The sequence below is a fragment of the Lolium rigidum genome, chromosome 4 (genome assembly GCF_022539505.1).
Source record: "Lolium rigidum isolate FL_2022 chromosome 4, APGP_CSIRO_Lrig_0.1, whole genome shotgun sequence".
NCBI classification, from domain to species: Eukaryota; Viridiplantae; Streptophyta; class Magnoliopsida; order Poales; family Poaceae; genus Lolium; species Lolium rigidum.
The window spans coordinates 129,104,823-129,123,641 of NC_061511.1; the positions used below are offsets into that span (position 1 = coordinate 129,104,823).

General features: G+C 50.7%; 2 protein-coding genes across 4 annotated transcripts; both read left to right on the top strand.

The window, feature by feature from the left end:
- The first annotated feature begins 9,108 nt into the window (after nucleotides 1-9,108).
- On the top strand, nucleotides 9,109-14,169 carry LOC124705617 (heterogeneous nuclear ribonucleoprotein 1-like). Of its 3 annotated transcripts, none has more exons than XR_007004115.1 (4): nucleotides 9,109-9,445; nucleotides 9,602-10,843; nucleotides 11,568-11,760; nucleotides 13,735-14,169. XR_007004115.1 is itself a non-coding variant. In XM_047237324.1 (2 exons), exons 1-2 carry the CDS (start codon nucleotides 9,224-9,226, stop codon nucleotides 10,736-10,738), a joined length of 1,359 nt encoding a protein of 452 aa, XP_047093280.1. In that variant the 5' UTR covers nucleotides 9,109-9,223; the 3' UTR covers nucleotides 10,739-11,091. The 3 variants fall into 3 exon arrangements, 1 of the variants encoding a protein (XP_047093280.1); XR_007004114.1 differs by having other exon boundaries at nucleotides 13,785-14,169; XM_047237324.1 differs by lacking the exons at nucleotides 11,568-11,760; nucleotides 13,735-14,169 and having other exon boundaries at nucleotides 9,602-11,091.
- Nucleotides 14,170-14,493: 324 nt separating this feature from the next.
- Nucleotides 14,494-17,950, top strand: LOC124647504 (protein unc-13 homolog). Its single transcript, XM_047187439.1, has 5 exons — nucleotides 14,494-14,994; nucleotides 15,091-15,969; nucleotides 16,035-16,499; nucleotides 16,580-16,766; nucleotides 16,854-17,950. Exons 1-5 carry the CDS (start codon nucleotides 14,494-14,496, stop codon nucleotides 17,846-17,848), a joined length of 3,027 nt encoding a protein of 1,008 aa, XP_047043395.1. The 3' UTR covers nucleotides 17,849-17,950.
- The last annotated feature ends 869 nt before the right edge of the window (nucleotides 17,951-18,819 follow it).

The window sequence follows — 18,819 nt, forward strand, 5'->3', positions numbered from 1 at the left end:
CGGCTCATTGAGCATCGGTTTAAAAGAAATCGGCAAAATCAAATTGGGGAAACTTCTTCATTAATGAACAGGATTTCTTACAAAGGAAGAGCCGATTGCTCAAAGAAGGAAGAACAAAAGAAGGGTCTATTGACCAATCTACTACTACTAGGCCTACACTGGTAGATCCTAATCTACGGGCCATCGCTGCCCTCGTCGTCATCCTCGGAACTCTCATCGGCACTGCTGCCGATGGGCTCCTCGTCGCTACTCCCGTAGCCCTCTACGGGAGCTTCATCCTCGTCTTCATCGTCGCCGCCGTCGTCGTCCCACCACATGCGGAGGCGTTTCGCCGGCGGGTAGCCCTCGAGGGAGTCGTCGTCGTCGTCGTCTTCCTCTTCCTCTTCTTCGGAGGTGGGGCAGCCGTCCCGGGGGAACCGGTCGTCCTCGCTTCGACTCCGGTCCCCGTCGGCGAGGAACTGGAGATCTTCATCCCCGCTGGTCAAGGACTGGTCGTCTTCGGACCAGATGGAGGAGGCGTGGTCTTCCTGGTCCCATTCTTCTGGGGCGCGAATGTCCGGCGGCGTCTCGCGGGAGGAGGAGGACCCATAGGAAAGGCCGGAAGAGGATGAGGAGGAAGAAGACATGGTGGCGCAGGATGGTTTTTTGGGGTGCTAATGCGAAGGGGATGAAGAAGCAAACTGTGTAGAACGGTTAAATAAAGGGGATATGGGAGAGATTCAATACCACGGCAGTTCCCGAGGAAGTGGTGCCCAACAGGAAAATTTCGCAGGCCACGTGGAGAAGTGGAAGGGGCAAGGCATCATGATGAAGGATTCTGCGGCGGTTTTTTGCTCTGCCACGACATGACCCGACGAGAGAAAGCGTGATGATTTTGGAAATGTCATTTCCAAAACCAGGGGGGCATGTGTTATCACCAGAATTTGACCGAGTCAGAGGTGGGCCGTGATCAAGATGGGCTTGAAGAATATATATAGAAGAAATACGTGAATCGGCCTTACATGCAAAGTATTGGGCTAGTTTGCCCTTGTATCTGTAACATATTAGATTACGTGTCGGTTAGGAGTTAGAGTTTTACCCGTGCACGGTTAGGTGCACGCCTGAATTAGAAAGTCCCTTGGACTATAAATATGTATCTAGGGTTTATGGAATAAAGAACAACCAACGTTCAACACAATCAATCTCGGCGCATCGCCAACTCCTTCGTCTCGAGGGTTTCTCCGGTAAGCACCATGCTGCCTAGATCGCATCTTGCGATCTAGGCAGCACAAGCCTACCTACGTTGTTCATGCGTTGCTCGTGCTGAAGCCTTTTTGATGGCGAGCAACGTAGTTATCTTAGATGTGTTAGGGTTAGCATTGTTCTTCGTATCATATGTCGTCGTAGTGCAACCCTTATACATCTAGCCGCCCTTACACCTATCTTAGGTGTAGGGCGACACCCCGCTTGATCATCGTTTAGTAGATCCGATCCGTTACGGTTGCTCCTTGTTCTTCAAGGATTAGTTTAATATCCGCAATAGTTAAGCCTTACAAAGGGTTGGAGGATCCAGCGGCGTGTAGGGTGTAGTTTGCTAGCCCTAGACAGGATGTTCCGGGGATCAATCTCGTGTTGGTTTTTAGGCCCTGTCTAGGATCGGCTCACGATCACCGTACGCGAGCGCGAGGCCCAATCGTGAGTAGGATGATCCGATTATGCGGTGAAAACCCTAAATCGTCGTAGATCGCATTACCTTTATCTTGATCAAGCAGGACCACCATATATTCGGACACCTTGTACGAATCATGGGTGGATCGGCTCTTTGAGCCGATTCACGGGATAACCCGAGAGCCGATCGAGGCTCGTATTTAACGTTTACGTGTATGCCCTGCAGGAAACTAAGCGAGGCATCATCCAACACCTTCCTGACCAGGTATAGGTCAGGTGGCACGCCCTTGCGACAGCATCGGACGTGTGACCAGAAGGCTTTGCGGGCCGTCGCTCTGAGGGACTGGGGCCAGCCGCAGCCCTAGTTGTTCCCGGTTCTACTGTGTTGCCAGTCGCTGCTCGCCGGTGGGTTTCTGACCGCAACACAAGTAGAGCCAAAGAAGACTGACGAAGGAGCTCATCCTTTTCAGCTGCCCGAGCTTCCTCCTCTTTTAGCCTCTCCTTCAGTTTGCCCAGCTCCTCTTTCGTGGAGTCGACCTCCCGGCGAGCCGTGGCAGCCTTTTTAATGGCGCCGTCCAACTTCGAAGAGGAAGATTTAACTTCCTCCCGCGGCCGAACTTTGTCCGCTTCCAGAGAGGTAAATTGAGAGGCAAAGGCCTCCAAAGAAGATATAACACCTCGCAGATCCTTAGGGGAAAAAGGATGTTTTACAAAGAATCGTTAGACAAGGCACATTTCAAGAAATTCATGTTGTATTCAAAGAAGGACTTACAGAAGGAGGAGTCGTGGTGGCGGCAGGAACATCTTTCCCCTTGGAAAGGGAAGAAGCAGTCGATGCCTGGGCCGCGGGAGCTGCCTTAGGAGCCGAAGCTTCGGAAGCAGCGAACGGCCGGCGAACAACGATCGGATCCGGCTTTCTTAGACGGAGGCTCGGCGAAACCTTCGTCACTACAAAAAGGAAATGGTCGGCGTAAGCTATGAAAAGAATGCGAGAAACAAGGGGACAAAACACAGCGAGAAAGGAAGAAGGTACTTACATGTCGAAGAGATCGTCTTCATCGGCAAAGCCACCGGTTGATCTCTTCACGGGCGAAGCCCCTGGTCGCCTCCACAGCTCGCATTAACAAAGGCATCACGATCGGCGTCATCATTACGCACCGATCCCTCCGTGTCGCAAGCATCGTCGGCTGAAGGAGGAAGATCGGTGTGAACAGTTTCGGAATCTATCGGATCATCGTGTTCGCTCTCTGGGCCTGCGTGCTCAATAGTGTGAAAATCAACATGTATTGAGGAGCCTCTTCCCTCAGAAGTATCATTTGGCGAATCATGCAAGTTTCCAGAGACTATGGGGGTCTGTCGAAAAGAAGAACAAATAAGAATAATAGTAATCATATTGGCCAAGTGGAAATAGCATAGTGAGAATATCAAAAGGAAAGTTACCTCTAGTGGCAGATGATCAGCATCGAGAGGAGTGTAAGAAGATATCAATGGGATCGAGTCTTCCTGGCTAAAGGAAGTAAGGCGACGGACTTCATCAAGCAACTCCTTTTCCGATAGTTCGGCAGCATTAATCGTGGTTTCATCCTTTGGACCTGAATACAACCACATCGGGCGAACTCTGGCCATGACTGGTTGGACCCGACGTTCCAAGAACACTGCTGCCACTTCTGTGCCGACCATGGTTTGGCCATCGGCCTCTTTGATTCGAAGAAATTTGGCAAATAATTCATCGGCTGCTACTCTTTCGTCGGGAGAGAGAATGTTCTTCCAGGAACTTTTAGGCTTGGCTTCAAGGACGTCGGTAAAGCAAGGAAGCTGGGATTAGGGTGACAAGGAATCCCTGATGTAAAACCATTTCAGTCTCCACCCTTGCACATATTCTCTCATTGGGAAATTGAAGTAATTAACCTCCGAACGAGCTACGAACCCCACCCCTCCGGTGACAAAGGATCCATTACTACTGCTGTATCTCTTCACATAGAAGATCTTTTTCCACAACCCAAAATGAGGTTTGATGCCCAGAAATGCCTTGCAAAGGGTGATGAACACATCAACGTGGAGGATTGAGTTGGGAGTGAGTTGCCATAATTGGATCTCGTAAGTTCGCAAGAGATGGAGGAGGAATTCATGAGCGGGGAGCGAAAGACCCCGATATAGGAACGACAAGAACATCACGGTAAAGCCAGCGAGGGGATTAGGCCGAGAAATCGCACCCGGAAAGATCACATTCCCCTCGTCGGAGGAGATTAATCCCAGTGCTTCGGGATCTTTTCTCGTCACGCTTGGTGACGGTTGACGCTATCCAATCTCCGGGCTTGGCTACCGAACTTGGCGGGCCGGCGGCGCCGGAGTTGGGGGAGGAGCGTTCGGGGCGCTCCCCTTCGGAAGATTCGAGGAAGATTTGGCGTCGGCGCCTCCGCTAGTAGAACTGGCGGTGGCAGTGAGGCCCTTCTTCTTCGCCATTGCGAGATCTGGGGAAGATCGGAAAAGCAGTGGTGGCGGCGCAGCAGTAGCGAAGGGAGGAAGAAGGAGAAGAACGAGAAGATGCTACGGAAAATGTGGGAGAAGATTAGGGATTTTTTCGCCCTTTGGAGATTTTAAGGAGAACTTGAGAGTTGTGTAGGCACGTGTCGTTGCTACTGGTTCATTCAGTGGATCTTTTCTATTAAAGATTGCAGAAATCGAGGAGACGCCTTGGTGACTGTGCGAAAAGTGCCAGACAAAGAAAGAATAGGCCCAACGAGGTTACGTCCCGTCGCTCAAAATCAAGATATTAGTAAAGCGTCATCAATGACGTCATGAGAAATGCTCAAAGCATTCGAAGGAATGAAAAGGTATCGGATGGTCAACTTGAGTCTATGCATGGATTGCAAGCATCCGCACCTAGACTCGGGGGCTACTCCCATCGGGAGCGCTGACGCGCACCCGATAGAATGAAGATTGGAAGGAAAAAGGCCTTGAAGGAAGAGATAATTGTTCGACTCAAGTCCGCACCCGGTTGCAAGCGCCCGTGCCCAGACTCGGGGGCTACTCCCATCGGGAGCATTGTGCGCGCACCCGATAGAACTTTTTCGCACTCCAGGATCATGCCCGGGGACTTGATTCTGTGTAGGGTAACGTTGTGTTGCCATCGGCAGTTAACCAGCAAAAGTTGAGCACGTTACTCATTATCCCTTGCATGAGGAAAGTATATCGGATGACCCACGAAGGCTCGCGGAAAAACTTCAGCAGAGCAAAATGTTCGAGTGGTGCAACTTGAGTCTACGCACGGATTGCAAGCATCCGTACCGAGACTCGGGGGCTACTCCCATCGGGAGCGCTGACGCGCACCCGACGGAAGAAGATGATGCAGATTCGGGAAGAACAAGAACAGCTCAAGGAGAAGAACATTGGTGGAGGCATGCTTTAGTCTCTACCCGAACTACCTTCGGCTAGACACTCGGGGGCTACTGACGTGGGCATTACCCTTCGGGTAACCAATGTTGCCCTATCATGTATTTCCTAGTTGGAGGCCCATGAAGGCACTCGACGGCAAGATGGGCCACTAGGGCGGTGCAACGGAAGATTCCTTGAAGTAGAAGACGCGGAAGGAGCCGAACAAGGAAAGTCTAGAGATAGATCTACTGTAAACATAGTCGTACTCGATTAGACCTCTTGAGACCTGGCCTCCTATATAAAGGCCAGGAGAGGGGCTGTCGAGGGACACAATCAGTCTTAGCGATCTTAACCAGCATAAGCCTAGAGCTAGATCGTCATAGCACTTAGCCATCTCGACGAGATCTCAGCTGAACTATTCGGCACCCCATTGTAACCCATTATCATCATAATCAAGAACAGACAGGCATGACGTAAGGTTTTTACCTCATCGAGGGCCCCGAACCTGGGTAAATCGCTCTCCCCGCTTGTCTATGAACCGATGTCTCGTGTCAGCTTGCAGGATTCCATCAACCCTAAGCCCCTATCGGAGGGCATTGCCGAGGAGCACCCTCGACACCTACGAACTACAAAGAAGTGATGATGGACCTAAATACGAGAAATGACTTAGAAGTCATGAAATCCTAAAATGAGTTACATTTAAGATTACCAAGTTATTTTGATACTTGATCTTATTAAGTAAATATGCTACTTGATCTTCCTTAGAAGAAATGAAACTTTAAGAAAGACATAAAACTCGATTTGTCACAAAGGATGTTTTTGGCAAATTCAAAAGGTTAAAATGTAGGGATGCTTGAGTCATTAGGATTTTAACTAGCAATTAATACAATTCGTGAATTCATAAAAGTTTGTCAAAACTTGCATCTCCTTCAATATCTCTATTAAAGAAGACTTTGGGATCACCCAAGATATCGAGAAGACATGCATTTGCAATACGTTGAGTGGGAGCTATGTAGCTTTTCCCAGTCATCATTCGGAGATGACACAAGTTGAGTGGGAGCTAAGTGATGAGTTTCATGTGCTCATATGTGACTGACATATTTTGAGTGGGAGCTGAGCGTGTTTTCCATGATCTTATATAGTTATATATGTGGCTGGCATATATGAGTGGGAGCTTGATAACATTCTTAATAATATTCTATCAATGAAGTTGGAAATTAAAACATTAAAAGGTCTATCAAGATGGACCAATATGTTTAAAAAACATTAAGTCAAGATAGTTTCCTAGTTTAGATTCTGAAGAAGTTCAGAATAGAACAAGCTAAGAAGGGGTTCTTACTTGTATAACTAAGTGAGGCATTGAGTTGATCTCGGTGGTACGATAATTGGTTACATGAGAGAAAAGGGATGCTGTTACATCCCCTTATGCATGAGTCCTAAGGTTCTATCATTAAACCACATTGTATACACGACATAGTGTGATCCAAGTTCTTGGGCAAATGAACATGTTCTGAAGTGATTTCCGAGTTAACCACTAAACATAGTTTTAAGTTGTGTTTTCAGTGTCTGGTGAGAACTAGGAATATTTTTCCTAAATCCGTAAAGGACGGTAAACTTGACCATAAGTTGTTTAGATGGTGCAAATTGTGTTGACCTAGAAGATTGGAAATCTCCCACTGATAAAAAGCCAAAAATTAAAAGAAACATGGATAGACATCGAAGTAGCATGCAATGCACTATCGATTAAATCTATATTTATAGTTTGGTTGAGAAAGTTCGACTTTCAGGTGAGTGTGATTCCTAGTGTACATGACCACACGAAAGTCAAGTTGATTGAACAATGCGTCATTGTAAACACAGGAGGAAAGTCTTACTCTACTACCAAACTTATAATTACAAAATTATGATTTTGATGATAGGGTATGTCAAATAGGTTGACATTTACGATTTGCAAAGAACATGCAGATCTAAAGAGATCGAGGCTGTCAACAACCTTTTCCACGAGCAAGCATCATCAATAGCACATATGATATATGGTGTTATGATTAGTAAACAAATGCGCACAACTAGATTATTTGTATCCTAGTGCAAGTAGGAGACTGTTGGATATGGTGCCCTATAGGCAAATAGTAAAAAGTATTTATTATTGTATATCAGTAGTTCATAATAAGTTTTATACTATACTATAATTGTATCAATCGGAACAATTGGTACACGTGTGGTATGTAAACGAATCAGGGTTTAGCAAGTTTTATGTGAATTAGCCGATTGTGGCCAACATATGATCGAGGTTCCCGATTCATGGACACATATGTCAATTGGCAATGAGATTGCATAATTGGGTGAATAATATGTTGAACATCCCCAATATAAGTATTGCAACACGATCAAGCCACAAGAGTTCATCATTGTGATAGTTATGAAAGCGTAGTGACCTAATTCTTAGACTGTGAGATCATATCTAATTACTATCACCAGATGCTGCTTTGACTACATCAACTATCACACCATAACAGGATGATCATAAAGGTGTACATTGGGTATTGTTGGGTATTCTGAAGGGATGGGTGGATTCATATGTATCAAGAGCGGGATTTGTTCATCCGCGTGACGGAAGATACTTGGGCCCACTCGGTGAGATTACATCCATAACATTGCAACATATGACTAGGTCATGAGGATGAATCATACATGAACGAGTTGAATAGTTTTGTCGGTAAGGCGATTGAACTAGGTATGATGATACTGATTATCACATCTCAGAAAGATTTGGTATCGAAGTAACAAAGGGAACATGACTCGACGTTTGCGATTCAACGACTTTATATATTCGTATAATACACATGGATCATGATGACCATCCCTCCGGATTGGGTTCAGCCTGGAGACACCGGATGAATAGTGCGCGCGCCGACGCCAAAACTATTTTGGTGAGGAGGGGGGGCGTCTGGGCGCGCAAAATTCGGAGCCAGCGCTCCCAAAGCCCATTTAGGGGCCTTTAGGTTTAGGGGGCCAAATGGAGATGCTCAGAGCATGTCTAACAGACCCCTTAAAAGGCCAAACCCCGTAAAATAACCGTCGATATACGGGGTAGAGCTCTACCCGGCCGTCTAGCAGACCCCGTAAATCAGGCCCCGCCTCGACTTTGCAGCTTTGGCTACGGGTGGCTTTTCGCCCCTTACTTGTGAGGGTGGGAGGGGAATACAGTGGCCAACCCTCACCCGTGGCGGGCTGAAATTTCAACGAGATAGCAACCGCGCTCCCGCGCATGACCTCGCCGAATCCGGCCAAATTCCGGCGAGCCGCGGCCGAGGGTGGCAGCACGGGGCTAGGGAACGGCGGCGCCCGAGACTAGGGCGGCGGCGGCGTGGCGTGGCGGGGCCGCGTGGGCCGGAGCGGCGACCGGGTGTGGCCATGGCGGGCGTTCGGAGCGGGAGCCGGGCGCGGCCGAGGTCCGGCGGCGGCCGGAGCGGGAGAGGCGCAGCCGGAGCGCGGCGCGGCCGGCCGTGGCTCGTGCGCGGCCGTGGCGGGCGGCGGCCGACCGTGGCTCGCACGTGGGCAGCGGCGGCTCTGGCGAGCGGCGGGGCGGGCGGCCGTGGGTCGGAGGCCGCGGGCCGGCGGCATCGGGCGGCGGCGGGCGGGCAGGCACGGCGGCGGGCGGGCGCGCGCGGCGGGGGGGGTGGCGCGGTGGGCCGGGCGGTGGGTCGGAGCTAGAGGAGGAAGAAGGAGAGGAAGAAGAAGGGGAAAAGAAATCTAATTTGGCATATTTTGGGAATATTCCATTTTACAGTTTAGGTATACGGGGTCTGCTAGCTCGTCCGAGTTTCGGTCGACGAAAAGTGAATACAGGGCCCTCCACTGACGTTTTAAGGGGCGAAAATATACGGGGTCTTTTTTTTTTAGACTAATATACGGACCTGTTAGACATGCTCTTAAGAACTTGTCCAAACTTCACAATTCGGCCCATAGAGGAACATGACTCCAAAGCCCCAAGTAGAAAGAAAGTAGAAACCCTACGCCCACCGACTCGTCCAGGGCCCCCCACATCCCGCAGGCGCCCTAAAATATCCCCAAACCCCCCTCGCCCCCTTCCCAAATCTACACACGGAGCCGAAATCCCCAATTCCCCTCTCTCTCCCCCATCGTCTCCCTCCCGCACCCGAGCGCTAGCGAATCCAGGCAGCGGCGCGAGGAGGCGGAGATGGAGTCGGACCAGGGCAAGCTCTTCATCGGCGGCATCTCGTGGGAGACGACGGAGGAGAAGCTGCAGGAGCACTTCTCCACCTTCGGCGAGGTCTCGCAGGCCGCCGTCATGCGCGACAAGCTCACCGGCCGCCCCCGGGGCTTCGGTTTCGTAGTTTACACCGACCCCGCCTCCGTCGACGCCGCACTCCTAGAGCCCCACACCCTCGACGGCCGCACGGTACCGACTCTCCCTCCCTTGGTTTTCCCCCACCCAAACCCTAGCGGGATATTCCTGTGGAATATTCCCTTCGGCCGCCTTCCGATCTACCCAGCCGCTGCGGCCTAATCTCTCAAGTGCTCAAGCGTCGTGGGCGTTGTGATTTTGTTGTTTCAGGTCGATGTGAAGCGTGCGCTCTCCCGTGAGGAGCAGCAGGCTTCCAAGGCGGTGAACCCTAGCGCGGGAAGGAACGCTGGGGGCGGAGGAGGTGGTGGTGGTGGCGGTGACGCCGGTGGTGCTAGGACGAAGAAGATCTTCGTGGGTGGACTGCCCTCCACTCTGACAGATGAAGAGTTCCGCCAGTACTTCCAGACCTTTGGCTCTGTCACTGATGTCGTGGTGATGTATGACCAGACCACACAGCGTCCCCGGGGGTTTGGCTTCATCACCTTTGACTCGGAGGATGCCGTTGACCGTGTGCTGCACAAGACCTTCCATGATCTCGGTGGAAAGATGGTAGAGGTGAAGCGCGCGCTGCCACGAGAGGCAAACCCTGGCTCTGGCGGCGGTGGGCGCTCCATGGGAGGTGGGGGTTTTCATAGTAACAGTGGTCCTAACTCCAACACTAGCAGCTATGATGGCAGAGGTGATACTAGCAGGTATGCTCAGGCGCAGCAGGGCAGTGGTGGCTATCCGGGCTATGGTGCTGGAGGTTATGGTGCTGCTCCAACTGGATATGGATACGGACCTGCCAATCCTGGAACCACATATGGAAACTATGGCTCTGCAGGATATGGAGGCGTTCCTTCTGCGTATGCTGGTGCTTATGGCAATCCAAGTTCCGCTGCTTCTGCTTACCAGGGAGGCCCCCCAGGGACTAACAGAGGACCCTGGGGCAGTCAAGCTCCGTCTGGTTATGGCACTGGGGGCTATGCTGGCAATGCAGGCTATGGTGCATGGAATACTTCTTCTGCTGGTGGAAATGCACCCACTAGTCAGGCACCTGGTGCAGCTGCAGGTTATGGAAACCAGGGATATGGTTATGGTGGATACGGAGGGGATGCATCATATGGTAATCATGGAGGATATGGTGCTTATGGGGCACGTGGAGATGGTGCTGGCAATCCTGCTGCTGCTGCAGCATCTGGGTATGGTGCTGGATATGGAAGTGCGAATGGCAACTCTGGATATCCAAATGCGTGGGCTGATCCTTCACAGGGCGGAGGATTTGGTGCTTCAGTCAATGGAGCTTCTGAAGGCCAATCAAATTATGGCAGCGGTTATGGTGGTATGCAGCCTAGGGTTGCTCAGTAAGAGGGAGGCCATTATAATGTCTATCAAGTGAACCAGCGCATTTGGGCTTTGCTCTCGTCCTCCTGAAGATCGTCCATTCTGCTGGTTGCATCAGCATTTCTCCTGGTTGGAATGCTTGATCCTCTCGTGGCTTACTACTAGAACTTCTAGTCAATAAGTAGCTATTATGTCGAGTAGCTGTATCTTTATAATGCTTTATTTAAGTTTAGCTTATCCTTCAGTGTGCTTTGTCATGAGTGGAGTTTCAGGTTGCTTAATCTCTAGTTTAAAGCTAGAGTAGCTTCACTGCGTATGGACCAAATTATCTAGTTGTATCTCTATTCGGCAGAATCATATATTTGTGTTTGACTGTAGTATTTATGCTTGGTACTCTCTCTCTCTCTATCTATCTAAATCAGAAATTTTATCTTGGGTGGTTGTGTTGATATGTGGTGCTGTGCTTGATGCGAAACCTGAAAGTATGCACTGATAGAGGTTTGATACTATAGCTGATTCCAGCAGATGTTCAAGTGTAGTATGCTTCTGTATGTAACTGGTATGTTACACCCTTTGTATGAAGCTGTAAGTATGCTTCTAATATTTGCTCGGCATAGTAGAGGGAACCGTAATCCTTCAAGCCTTTTGGCCTTAAATTTTGATATTACCTGAGCAGCAATAAAAAGCTTATTAGCATCAAGATGGTAGCAGCAACTTCTAAGGTAGTGTAGATGCAGAGAAGTCTGTGATGCTACTTGATGAATGATGTACAGGTAGAATCCCTAGAGTAAAGTAGCGAGGCATTTGGCAAGTAAAATAATTTTCCTTCCTCCTTCGTTTCCTTTCTGTACAGGTGGCACAGGATGCTATTCCTTTTTTAATCATGTCCAAGTGAGAGTGAGAATGGGCATCAGTAACCCGCTGATTTTTCTTGATGAGCTGATGAGAAGTTGCAATTTTGGAGCATTGACACAGGCACAGAATGCAAGCCACTAGCTTTTTATGTGCTTCATTTTCGTGAGGATCTTGTGCTGTGCTACAAGATGGTACGTGCAAATAAAGATTCATTTTCTTTCAGTTTTGTTTGGGAATTCTTTTTCAACGTCGTTTTTCCTACCGGGAGCGCTTTGATATACCCTGGTCCTAAAAAATGTTCACCAGTTTCACTATGGGAACACTGAAATAAAGCCTTCTCTACTTTGGCCACCAATACCTTCCTGAAGGTATAGCTTGACCCTGTAGTAGCTAACAAACATGTTGATTTGAAAGTGACGATTCCTGTCTTACACCATGTATTTATTTACCTTCCTCACACATTTATAACACATGGAAATCTAGTAAGTTGCACGATAAAAAAAGAGCAAAAAACACTATCCTTTTTCCAGCGCTAGCAATGGTTTTAAAAGTCGTTTCTGCTGTTCTATTACTGAATTCACGGCACTATCGAGTTCCTGTCTCAAGAGAATCAACCTTACACCCTTACACAAAAGGTTCAACATTATCCATACCTTTCTTTCCCTTATCTATTTATTTATTTTCTGAGAAAGCCCCTTGTTTATTTTTAGGATTTAAGCTCTACCCCTACCTGCACACCAAGTCATGCTGTCGTTTTATGTGTCAAATTGATTCCTTGCCCGGAATAGCACTCCAATTGCCTTAAATGCCGACATAGAAATCATTGGTGATTTACTGGTTGACTATTCACTGCCCAGCTACTGATTTTGATGTAATGAGGATACATATAAAGTAGGAAATCTGTTTATGAATATACTTACCAACATTGTAGCCTAGTTATTGGTTTATCTGTAGTATACGTTTCACACGGTAACATATAGTGCCTGTGTTCATGAAAATAAACTCAAATCATGCTCCATCACACCAGAATCCTATTTAGTGCAGCATTGCATGTATAGGTTGATTTTTTAGTGTCTAGAGGCCTCCCTTCGTAGCCATGATGAATATAACATGTACGACATGTGTAGGGCATATATTATACTCCCTCCGGTTCATATTAATTGACTCTAATATGGATATATCTAGACACATTTTAGTTCTAGATACATCCATATTGAAGTCAATTAATATGAATCGGAGGGAGTACAATTTTTTCTTATGTGACCATATGCCTTGTTAGCGAAGCTTTCTTGCTTTATTAGCTCCGTATATGTCTGCTTGTGATGGCTACACGTAATCGTAACTTCATTACTATTTTTAATGGAGTAAATCACAGCCTTCTCAAAACCAGCATGGTTTCTAATTTATGATCACAGTTTTTTTAACATGGACTTGGTAACTAGTATAACTAGCATCGGAGGTGTTGCACATTCAGGGGTTTAAGACCAGATTTTGCTCTAGGGGCGTGCACCAATACATACCTGGTTTAGTCACCTAAAAGTTAAGGCTCTGCTTGGCAGCTTGATTTTTGTAAAACCAAAGTATTCAAGAACCATGGTTGGGGCGTTTTTGTAGTACACCACGAGTCATAATGTGCTGCCATGCCTGTCCTCCTTTTACTTCATTGAAAATTGGGCTGTTGTGCCACAAGCATAACTTTGTGTCTTAGTTATGTATTTGTAACAAAAAAATAACATGCATATTGATTACAATGATTGCTGATGTAATTTTCATATTTGCTCACAATCACATTGAAGCTTCTAACTATAGAAAATTAGAGATCCCACCTTTTGGCTTTCCTCATGGATATTTCCTCGTAATTTTGCATCCATCATTGACTGTTATTTGTCCTTTGTAGTATACTGGTAAAGCCAATATACAACACATACTTAGGTCACATACGCAAACTCAATCTTGACAGAAGATAGTGTTTATCCATGTATATAGCTGATTTTAGTCTAGTTGCAGATGTCCAAACTTCTTTGATGAATTTTTATTTGTGAAATCCAGTGACGGTTCCTGCTTGGCATTCTGAGTAGTGTTACTAAATTGATTTCTCATCTTTGCTATGTTCATTGTGCATATCTAGTTGTTGGAAATCCCAGGGTGGTTGTTGTGTATTGCAGGATCGTTCACTTGGAGTGTAATACTGCCTGACAATATGATTGCTGGACAGGTCAACAGGTGCACTGTTCGAAAGTATGTTAAGCTGGAGATGTTGCTGAAGGTATCAGAGTTCATTTCATGAGAAGACATCAGTATATTCCAGTTATTGGTCAGTAACACGAGATTTGGAGGATGTCACTTGGTCCTCCTTACATGTGGATTTGTTTCCTTGAAATTCAGATCTCAATTCTCCCATACAAGCTGTACTTCTCAGAACAAGCAACCAGGCTCTGCATGCCATGAGTCAAATTTATGTTCTCCCTTCAAGGAAGGACACATCGGTTAATGATTTTCCATGATGTGTTGTTTAGAAAGCTTTGATGTCAAACATCTCTAAAATAAATTTTTATCTTGAAGCGACTCATTTGCAATATTCAAGGCTTGCGTTTGAATTTTACAAGTTTGCCATTAGTGGTAACTAGGAAAACTGAAGGCGGTATAGACGTGTAGGGGTTGAGCCGGTGCTGGAATAGAGCATCCCAGCATGGTACATGGTTGAACAATGGACACAAACGCTACAAAATCACGTGCACAACAAGCTACTGCTCCTCCTGGTTCCCCTCTAATCACGGCACAAAAATAGCTTCCTGGGTCTTCCAATTCTTGCGTGTCCGGGCGTGTCTCCGGCCTCTCCATCGGTGGACGTCGCCAGCCAGCCAGCCGGCGCTTTGAGCTAGCTCGCTTGGCTCGGCCGACCGGAACACAGTGGAGGCGTGACCATGGGGACAATGGGGCGTCACCAGCGGTCGCGCTCCGCGAGCTCCTCGGCGACGCGGTCGTCCGACGCCACCGAGCTCGACTTTGCTGCAGCCGACCTAGACTGCCCTTTCGGCGGCATCGACGCCCTCGGCCTCGTGGAGCTTCGCGAGACCGCGTACGAGATCTTCTTCATGTCCTGCCGCTCGTCCGGTGGTGCCTCGGCGTCAAGCTCCAGCGCGCGTGGCGGTGGCTCGTCGGAGATGGAGGTGTCCTCGCCGGTGGCTGGGTCGAGGGGCGGGAGTGGCGTCATGAGCAGCAGGGTCAAGAAGGCTCTAGGGCTCAAGCCTAGGCGGTCCGCGCCGACGATGATGCGCACTCTGAGCCAGTCGTCAGGCCCGTCCTCGCCTGGACGGGCACGGCGGCCGATGACGTCGGCGGAGATCATGCGGCAGCAGATGCGGGTCACCGAGCACAGCGACGCGCGTCTTCGCCGGACGCTCATGCGCGCCGTCGTCGGCCAGGTCGGTACGCATGCGTCTACTACACATGCACGATTTTCAGTCACGCTCATGCCCTGATCGATGCGATTGATTTTGCTGGTTGATTGACTTGCACAGGTAGGAAAGAGGCCCGATTCCATCGTCCTCCCACTGGAGCTCCTCCGGCAGCTGAAGCCGTCCGAGTTCTCCGACGTGGAGGAGTACCACCAGTGGCAGTTCCGGCAGATCAAGCTCCTGGAGGCCGGCCTCATCCTGCACCCCTCCCTCCCGCTCGACCGCCTGCACGCCGCCGTGCTCCGATTCCGCGAGGTGATGCGCGCCACCGAGATCCGCGCGATCGACACGGGTAAGGGCTCCGAGGCGATGCGCGCGCTCACCAACGCCGTGCACGCCCTCGCCTGGCGCCCCGGCAGCGGCAGCGACGCGTGCCACTGGGCCGACGGCTACCCGCTCAACGTCCTCCTCTACGTCTCCCTCCTCCAGAGCGTCTTCGACCACAGGGAGCCCACCGTGGTGCTGGACGAGGTGGACGAGCTGCTGGAGCTCATCAAGAAGACGTGGCCGATTCTCGGCGTCGGCAGGGCGGTGCACAACGTGTGCTTCGCATGGGTCTTCTTCCAGCAGTACGTGGTGACCGGCCAGGTCGAGCCGGACCTCGTGGCCGCGGCGCTCACCTTGCTCGCTGATGTGGCGGCCGACGCGAAGCAGGGGAGCCGCGAGTCCCAGTCCCGTGACCCGGTGTACGCCAAGGTGCTCCTCGGCGCGCTCGGGAAGATGCAGGAGTGGTCCGAGAAACGGCTGCTGGACTACCACGACAGGTACGAGAAAGACATTGGCGGCAGCAGCAGCGCCACGGAGGGCATGGAGATCCTCCTGTCCATGGCGCTTGGCGCCGGCAAGATCGTCGCCGACCGCGAATACATCGGCACCGGGAACTTCCCCGCCGACCGCGTCGATTACTACATCAGGTGTTCGATGAAGAACGCCTTCACCAAAGTGAGCTCATGCTTCAACATTACAATTCCATTTATCAGAATTTGATACGAGATGTCTGGTTCCAGATACTAGAGAACGGCATGGGCCTGTCCGACAGTTTGATAGCCGATCGTGACAACGACCCCGGCGTGGTGCTGACTCGGCTGGCCAAGGACACGGAGCAGCTGGCCACGTTCGAGCGCAGGAACTTCAGCCCGCTGCTGAGGCGGCTGCACCCGGCTCCGGTAGCGGTCGCGGCGGTCACCCTGCACGGTTGCTTCGGCGTGGTGCTGAGACGGTACCTGGGCAAGGTCACCATCCTCACGGAGGAGCTCGTCCGCGTGCTTCACTCGGCGAGCCGTCTGGAGAAGGCCCTGGCGCAGATGACCGCCGAGGACGCCGCGGACTGCCACGACGACCGGGCCAAAGCCGTCGTCGGCGACATGGAGCCCTACGAGGTGGAGTCCGTCGTCATGGGATTGCTCAAGGCTTGGATGGACGACAGGCTTAGGATCGGCAGGGACTGCCTCCTCCGAGCCAAAGAAACCGAGGTAGTACTAATCTTTTTGAGCTCCTTGATGGATGATGTCAAGCTCAAAATGTCCACCTGACAAGAATTATGTTTATATAGAGCTGGATACCCAAGTCCAAGGAGGAGCCCTTCCCCGGATCGGCTATCGAGCTGATGAAGCTCGCTGGTGCCACCATCGACGAATTCTCCGATATACCGGCAACCGCGAAAGACGACGTACTCCAGCAGCTCGTCGACGGCCTCGAGTCAATCTTTGAAGAGTACATCTCCTTCGTCGCATCTTGCGGTAAACAGATGCAAACGGTAACTCTCAGGCTATCACTTCGTGCGCCATGATGTTACTGATTATATTGTTTCAACAATCCGAATGCAGGGTCGAAGCAGAGCTACGTCCCTCCCCTCCCGGCGTTGACGAGGTGCAACCAGGACTCAGGCTTCTTCAGGCTGTGGAAGAAGGCAGTGCTGCCGACGTGCCAGGCGCCGGAGGGAAGCCCGCGCGCTGGCGCCTCGCAGCACACCCCACGTCCGTCCATCAGCCGCGGCACGCAGCGCCTCTACGTCCGCCTCAACACGCTCCACTACGTCCTCACCCACGTCCAGGCCATCGACAAGTCGCTCTCCTCGGCGTCCTGCGCGCGCAGCGGCGGAGGCGGGGGCTCCTCGCCGGCAGCTGCCCCAGGCGGCAACCGCGTCGCGGCGTCCGTCCATTTCGACCGCACCCGTGCCGCGGCGCAATCGGCGGTGTCCCACGTCGCCGAGGTAGCCGCGTACCGTCTCATCTTCCTGGACTCGCGCCACACCTTCTACCACGGCCTCTACGTCCGCAACGTCGCCGACACGCGCATCCGGCCGGCGCTGCGGGCGCTAAAGCAGAACCTGTCGTTCCTCGTGTCCGTGCTGGCCGACCACGCGCAGCCGGTGGCGGTGCGGGAGGTGATGAAGGCCTCGTTCCAGGCGTTCCTCATGGTCCTCCTCGCCGGCGGCAACGATAGGAGCTTCACGAGGGCGGATCACGGCATGGTGGACGAGGACTTTCGGAGCCTGAAGCGCGCCTTCTGCACGTGCGGGGAGGGCCTGGTCCCGGAGGAGGTGGTTGCGCGGGAAGCGGAGACCTCGGAGGGCGTCGTTGAGCTCATGGCACGGTCTACGGAGCACCTCATCGGCGCGTTCGGCGCCGCCACGTCCGAGTCGATCGCCGGCGCACGTGAGTACGACGATGGTGGCGGCGGTGGGACACCCGTGCCGTCGGCGTCGAGGCAGTGGAATCCCGCCGACCCGAACACAATCCTTCGAGTGCTGTGCTACCGCGACGACGAGGTCGCCAACCAATTCTTGAAGCGGACCTTCCAGCTCGCCAAGCGGCGGTGATGCAGGCCAATTGCTCGACGGAATGAGTTAAGCTCTACTTTTTCTTAGTCCGTTATTTTTGCAGTTCGAAAGCCCCCTGGCAGTTCTCGTCATTTAGTAAGGTCACAGTGTAAACTCATTAGCATATTTAAAAAGAGTAAAGTGCACCAGCGATCACTCTATTTGAGTGGTATATGAACTCGCGGCGATTCTCCCGTGCACGACATGTCTCGTATATGTTGTTGTCCGTTGGATTCGAAATTTTGACATATTGGATCACCCTGCCTCAATAAAATGCCAAAAAGGATCACCTATAAGTGCAAATGCTAAATTTACCGTGGCGGCACGGTGGCCAGGTGACACGTGACCACCATTGGTTGTGGAGGCAGGACCTACCGCCCGTCGACAGTGGCGGCATGTTAGGCAGCCAGGTCAGTTGTTAGCGTCGACGTCCGCCTGTGGGACTTGGCGTCGTTGCCACCGGTGGCACGTCTACGTGGCAGGGTGCCACCACCGGCTGTGGCGGCATACTCTGATGAGTGGCTTCGGTCTGCGTGCCTGGCACTGCCTCCGACGTAGTGAGTGCCTCAGATTCCCGCGACAGTAGAGTGATGGGTGTGACTGCCTTGCCTCTGATTCTCAGATTATTTGGCAAGAAATGTATTCGGGTTTCACCCTATTTGATACTACTTTTTGCACTTTCAGTTTTGCTAGACACTATGATTGTACAGAAATCTGATTTTATGATTCCCAGACATGAACCGCTGATACAAGAATGTGACCAAGGAAATTGCTAGCTTCACATGGTTTAAAATGAGTAGTGCCCAAACCATTATTCTTATACGCGCGCCTGCTCTCCTCCTCTTTTTTCTCGTATGAGAGCTCAAAGAACACAACTGAAGTAGAAGTAAAACCAAATTAAGGTGAGTTCTTTTAGATCATTAATTTTATTCGTACATGTAGAATTTTGTTGTTGCCATTTGTGATGTAGT